At 35.1% G+C, this 6,971-nt stretch overlaps 1 protein-coding gene across 1 annotated transcript; it reads left to right on the top strand.

Moving 5' to 3' along the window:
* The first annotated feature begins 4,528 nt into the window (after positions 1 to 4,528).
* On the top strand, positions 4,529 to 6,971 carry LOC103928880 (V-type proton ATPase subunit E). The gene is made up of 6 exons (XM_009337984.2): positions 4,529 to 4,752; positions 4,908 to 5,008; positions 5,609 to 5,765; positions 6,052 to 6,248; positions 6,440 to 6,539; positions 6,685 to 6,971. Exons 1-6 carry the CDS (start codon positions 4,651 to 4,653, stop codon positions 6,718 to 6,720), a joined length of 693 nt encoding a protein of 230 aa, XP_009336259.2. The 5' UTR covers positions 4,529 to 4,650; the 3' UTR covers positions 6,721 to 6,971.

The following is a 6,971-nucleotide window of genomic DNA, read 5'->3' as shown; positions in this document are numbered from 1 at the left end:
CTCTTGCTAGGAGGCCACAAGCCTTAATAAGAATATGTAGTTTTTTCAATTTACTTATTATTATGCATGCAAGTTTGAATTATTAATTAGCGGTTTAAACTATCTACTTGTCTTAATGCTTGATCACCATTAGGATATTTAGAAAAGTAATTTGATATAATTTTGGTCGGAGGTTGGTCCTTGAAATTGATGAAGGCTTATTGTGGTTAATATGTACAAGTTCACTTAGAATGAAACCACATTTTAGGGTTGCATGGTTTTTCAAATGGGTTTCACAAAGCTTAATGAGTCATGCATGTTTAGATTTGATATGAATACCCCAGACTGGTTGCATGTTTGATATACGCTCTATGTTGGGGGTCAAAGTAGGCATACGTTAGGAAAACCTAACCTTCAAAATATGTATGTGTAAGTGATAAGTAATTGGAAAAACTACATATGATTGTTAGGTTATGACAGAACCCTAGTGCTTTTACAATGTAATTTTCAAAAACCGTTTTTTTTTAATTTATTTTATTTTGTCAATTTATTTAATTATTTTTATTAAATTCGTTTTTATTACTTTAATTCACAAATCAACATTTTCTGAAATTTTGTTTTAAATAATTAATTAAGATTTGATTTTATATAAATTATTCATTTAATCTATGTGGAGAACGACCTTGTTAGAGTCAACTATACTACAATTACTTTGTACTCGTGCAAGTATTTTAAGTGTTTTTATCCCTACTTTTAAAGGTGGTATAAATCCCTATCACTTACCTAGGATCAAAACCCATTCGGTTTCATGTCGTTTGGTTGAGTATTGTAGGTGAAATGCGTTTTGAAAGTTGATTCACGAATATGAAAATTTGGGTTTTCTGGAAATTTTAGTTTTGAGTAGCCAATTTCAGAGCTCAATATCTCTCAATATGCAATGTGGATTTGGAATATTTTTTATTTCTTTGAAACTAGGGATGACAACCTTCAAAAGCCTTCTTGTTTCCTGAATTTTGGTGAAGTTTTGATTGGTCTAAATAAGAGTTAAAAAGAGTTGAGCGAAACTGTCAAAAAACTGGGATTTTTCTGGGGAGTTTCGGGATGGCTATTTTTGGGTGTTGCATTTTCAAATCCTGAGATTTTCTTGTGAAAGAAATTGCATGCTTTTAAAGATGGCATGACAAGCTTCGAAACGCCTATTCTTTTGTTCATTTTCATTGAGTTTTGATATGTCCAAAACTGAAGAGAAAACGAGTTCCCAGAACTACAATTCCAATTTTGCAGCAGTTCTGTTTTGCTTTTTTTTTCCATTTTGTCTTATTTCTTGGTTGATTTTTAAAAAGTACCTAAACCCAAATCAGTTTTTCGTTCCGAATCTGATTCAGACATTTTTATAACCATTCAAGACTTGGTTGTTAATATGAGTATTAGGTTTAAGTTTGAATGTAAGCTTAGTTGATTGATTAAGTATTAATTTGTGGTTTTGTTCTATTGTATGAACTTTGGTGTTTGGGTTTCAGCTTAGATGAAGTGCTAGAGTTCCCGACTGAAGAAAATTATTAAGGCTTGTTGGAAACATGGTAGGGAAAATTCTCTGGGAACCCTTATGCCTATATCTTACTTGGATTCATATAAAAGAATATGTAATATATGATAATTGGTGAAATTGTGTGACTACTTGATAACATGATTCGAATGCTTATGAGTTTGCTTTTGGTTGATATTTTTTGAAGAATACTATTAATTCAAAATGTCATTTGAATATTGTTTCATAATTATCATGAACGATAACTGTGTCATGCATTGTGGACTCATTGGGAAAGTATCAGTGGACTGAATAATTATGATTATTTGTTGAAGTCCCAAATTGAAAAAGTATGAGGTTTATGGAAATACGAAATTAAAAGTAGTTGAGTCCACTCTCAAGGCACCAAGATCTATGTTTAGTCCAAAGTGCACTAAGAGAGTGAAGCCCTTTCGGTTGGAGTCCGATAAAACGATCTTCATGTTTCGGGTTTGGGACTGAAAGTTTGACAAGTTGACTAATGAAAAGAAATGGAATTATATGTTAACTGAGTTAACAAAAGTAGGAGGAAGAGGAAACATTATATTCATGCATCATTATGAATTTCATTGTGTTAAATGCATAGTTATTGCCCTACTGAGCTAGTAGCTTACCTCTTATGAATTATTGACAGGTGTTGAACCGAAAACTTGAAAAGTAGTCGACTTTCTCTAGAAGTCTGCATTGTAAATTAGAGAGTGTGTTTGAATGTTTTATGTGAAGCCTGATGATGTAAATTAAGGTCTGTTTAAGATGTGATTCACACCTTAATTCAAGACTTAACTATAGTCTTCAAATTGGGGCGTGACATGGATCCTAATACAGTGGACGAGATAATGTTTCATGATATGCACCAAATGTTTAAAATCTTTGATATCATCTACTGATTGGCTCTTATAAAATTTGACCTTAGTTTTCATTGATTCATTCAAATCTCCCTACAGTGACATATATTAAAGTTTGTCTTAAATTAGTAAGGGCATGTATATGCATACTCTCGTAGTCTCGTCATACACATTTTTCTACAAACCAACATCATTTTCTCTTCATTCCACGCAAATTCATCGAGAGCCAGCAATTCAGTTAAGGCAAAATATTTTGCCTTCAACATCTTGATTTGTGGGGAGATGCCTTTAATCCACACCCTAGAAGTTTGCCATTAAAGATGTTTTTTCTGCTACCTTGAATGTACTATGGATTTGGGCTTTTCACTACGCACTCCAAGAAGGGGATTCAACCCCTAATCCTCAAAATAATGCTTACCTTATTTGTTATGCTGAGTAGGTTACATATCAAACCCACACAAGGCATGTCCCTAAATAGTTATATCTTTACCGTTAGGGATACTGCAATATCTTGGAGATCCACAAAATAAATCTTAGTTGCGAAATCTTTGAATCGTTCCAAGACTCACTACATCTCACTACGCTACACATGAGAAACATGGTTGAGAGCTCTTGTTGTGGATATTCGAAGTATTTGTGGTTTTTCATCCATCGTTGAGTCCTAACGACGATCTATGAAGATAATGCCACCATACCAAGACATGATAAATAAACAAAGTCAACACCAAACATATTGGGTTTACATCACATCAGCAAAGCATTAGAAGATTGAAGTTAAGCAAATCTGTTCCCAAGACAACCTGGTTGACCTCTTAACGAAGTCATTGCTGAAGTCTACCTTCTCGAAGATTGTTCAAGGAATTGGCATGCGTATTATCTGATTTGCAATGTTGTAGCTCTCATTTGGAAGTTTGTCAAATTCAGGGGAGTATCTATAAGTATACTCACTTAATCCTAATGTACTTTTTTTTTTCTTTTTCTATGATTAGGAGCATATTTCCCTTTGGAGTTTTACTACCTGACCAGGTTTTAACGAGGTACCCATCATGGGCTGATCATACCTTTGTGTGTTCTACTTGCGTCTTAAGATGTTTAGTTTTGACTTGATGCAAGTTCTCACTTTTCTCTCCTTATAGACCCATGATAAAATTTGTATTACTTGTAGAGCAAGTTTCTCTCACCTTACTATAAATCACAAACAAAAGGAAATATACATCCCATAAATTCCTCAATTCTCTCTCATCTTTGCCATACATATAAGAGCAAATAGGCCACAACAAAATGCAATATATAATTAATGATTCCTCCATGCTGATACGAAGACTTTTTATGGTTGTATGAGTAGTAAAATGCAAATGAAGAGATAATATCAATGTTGTATTGGTCCTTCATGCAATTTGCTCTCCAACAATATGGTGTTAATGCTCATTAGATCAAGTTCACGATGTACTGCAATTCTTCAGTTTCTTTAACTTATTTTTGATGAATTATGATATCGTTATTTTCTCCTTCTTGTGAAATTACAACATGTTTGAAATTATTTTTGTAGAAAATACTTTTCCTCCCATTTAACGAGCAATTTTTCGGTATACCCGGCACACCAAATTTTTTTGGTGTACCCTCACTCATAATGGTGAGGGTACACCAAAAAAATTTGGTGCACCCTCACTTTTTGTACACCAAAAAATTTCTAATGAGTAAGGGTACACCAAAAAAATTTGGTGTACCTGGTACACCTAAAAATTTTCCCCATTTAACAATGTCCTCAATGACAATTTTTTCTTTTTCTTTTCATACAGAGGGTATAAAATTGAACCTAGATTTCAAATGCAGAAGTAAAAAGTAAAAATAAGAAGAAAAAAAAGAATTTTAATGAAAAGATACTGTTTACTTAACGTAAAATCATATTTTTACTTTAAAAAATTAATCCTAATACTATTTATTTTATCCTTTATTTTGTCTTTATCGTAAAACTTAAAGTTTTCAAACCACTTTCATTAGATTTAAGAAAAAAAATGACAAAAAGTAAAAATAAAAGGATAAAACAATGTAGAAAAACCAAAATTAAAATAATAATAAAGAAAGAAATCCACACAGTATACTCTGATTGATTGATGATGCGTGTATAAAACCGGTTACTCTCTCAGCCTTGCAGTTTATCTCATCTCCGGTTTACGACCGCGGACAACCCTCACTGTAACTTGCCTCTGCGCGCGAAGAGAGCCGTCGATCTTCTCCGATTCGATTCACCGATCAGCGAAGATGAACGACGCAGATGTCTCCAAGCAGATCCAGCAGATGGTGAGGTTCATCCGCCAAGAAGCTGAGGAGAAGGCCAACGAGATCTCCGTATCTGCTGAGGAAGTACGTCTCCCAATCATCCTTCAATTTCCGCATTTTCCCCCAATTTCTTACCTTTCTGCAACCCTGAAATCGATCTTAATCTCGATCCAATTCATTGGCAGTCAATTTCTGTGTGTATATGCGTAATTCGATTGTTTATTTGGGTGGTTCTGTAGGAATTCAACATTGAGAAGTTGCAGCTCGTCGAGGCGGAGAAGAAGAAGATCAGGCAAGAGTATGAGAAGAAGGAGAAGCAAGTCGACGTCCGAAAGAAGATGTATGATTACTTGAATCTTTCTAATTCTGTGTATATTATCTCAATTGGTAAATTTATCTCATTGTTTAATGTTTTTATTGGTGAAACGAATGCGCTTTCTGCTGTTTGGTTTTGAATGTTAGTCACTGTTAGGTTGAATTCGGCTTTGGAAGTAGTTAACATGTGGAATGCGGTAGTGAATTCGATAGTTGGGAGGTGGTGAAGATAGTTGCTTTCGTCGATTTTATGGATTTCGATGAAAATCGAGGGATTTGGTTAGAAATTAGGTTGAAACTTGAAAATGAGTTGATTATTCTGGAGGAGTTGGATGTATATGAAATGATTGCAGAATTTTGATGATCCTGAAAATTGTGTCCATGTTGTATTAGGATTTCGAAAAACCAGACTTATGAAGTCATAGCTTTAGCTCAAAGGGTATTGAACTAGGTGGGGGATGTGGTAGAACGAGGTTCAAATCTTATTGTAAACAAAATGAGTTCTGTTTTTGCGGGGTTCAATTTGGGTTTTTGGGAAGGCTTTCCTTTTGTTTTTGTGTCCCTTGGCTCTGCACAAATGCCACATATGTGGGTAAGTAACTGTGTGTTTCATGGGTTGTTGCAGTGAATACTCGATGCAACTCAATGCTTCTCGTATTAAAGTTCTTCAGGCTCAAGATGATGTGGTTAACTCCATGAAGGAGGCAGCATCCAAGGATCTTCTGAATGTGAGCCAAGATCACCATGCGTACAAAAAGCTTCTGAAAGATCTCATCGTTCAGGTTTGTTATACTTCTTATGTAGTTGACAAGGTTAACCTGCCTCCCGGGTTTTTATGTGAACCTACATAACTATCTTCTAGTGGAAATGGCTTGAATTTAATGTATTATTCAGGGTCATGATTTCATATCCTTCATCAAGAACAGATTGCTATAACAAATTAGTGAATTCAATTACTGAGCTCCTGAATGGTCTCTACTTTCTAGTTGACTTGAACTTTATCCATACTTTCATGGATAAATTAATTATTACCATTGGCTTACTGAAAATAATGATTTTGTGTTGCAGAGTTTGCTCAGGTTGAAAGAGCCTGCTGTTTTGTTGCGTTGTCGGAAAGATGACCTACATCTGGTGCAGGCTGTACTGGAATCAGCGGGAGAGGAATATGCAGGCAAAGCAAAAGTTCATTCACCAGAGATAATAGTGGACACTACTGTCTTTCTTCCACCTGCTCCTACCCATCATAATCCCCATGTTTCTTCCTGGTATGTTCCCGTAGTTTTATAATTAAACCTAACATCATCCAGTTTGGAAATCCATGAGTTTTGTACTCCATGGCTTTCTAGCTGCCGGATTTAGTCAGCCTTGCTAATGTTTAGCTTATCAAACAGTTCTCTTCTTTATTTAGAGAAAGTGAATGATCGAACTTGCTGATAATAGTTTATTGGTTGTTCAGTTCTGGAGGTGTAGTACTGGCTTCTCGAGATGGGAAGATTGTTTGTGAGAACACGCTTGATGCACGATTGGACGTTGTATTCCGTAAAAAACTTCCAGAGGTATTTTCCTTGCAAAGTATCAGTTTGTTTTTTATGCAATGTAACACCATTCATGCCGGTTTATATATTTAAGCCACCTTATAATCATACTGTGATATTCGCCTGAGGCCACTGTTAACTGAGCTTCTAATTCTTGTTATCGCAGATCCGCAGAAAGCTCTTCGGTCAGATTGCTGCATAAATGGGATGATGAATTGTATTGTGTTTTTATTTTGTACCCCAAGCTATGTGGCCTTGAGATTAAAATACCGGTCATCGACCATCGGATCTGTTGTCCGATTAATCGTTTGCGTATGTCCGATTTTCTACTTCTTTATATTTAGCTGTTATTTGATTTGGTGTTCATATCGTCTGGGACATATTTGCAGATCTACTCATTCATGCTAGTAGTGGGATGGTATTAATAAAAGTTTGCAGCTTATTAGACTATTA

The sequence above is a fragment of a genome, unplaced genomic scaffold (genome assembly GCF_019419815.1).
Source record: "Pyrus x bretschneideri cultivar Hongxiangsu unplaced genomic scaffold, Pyrus_bretschneideri_v1 Contig42, whole genome shotgun sequence".
In the NCBI taxonomy this organism is placed as follows: domain Eukaryota; kingdom Viridiplantae; phylum Streptophyta; class Magnoliopsida; order Rosales; family Rosaceae; genus Pyrus; species Pyrus x bretschneideri.
Note: the sequence above shows the minus strand (reverse complement) of the source record. Positions and strands in the feature narration are given on the sequence as shown.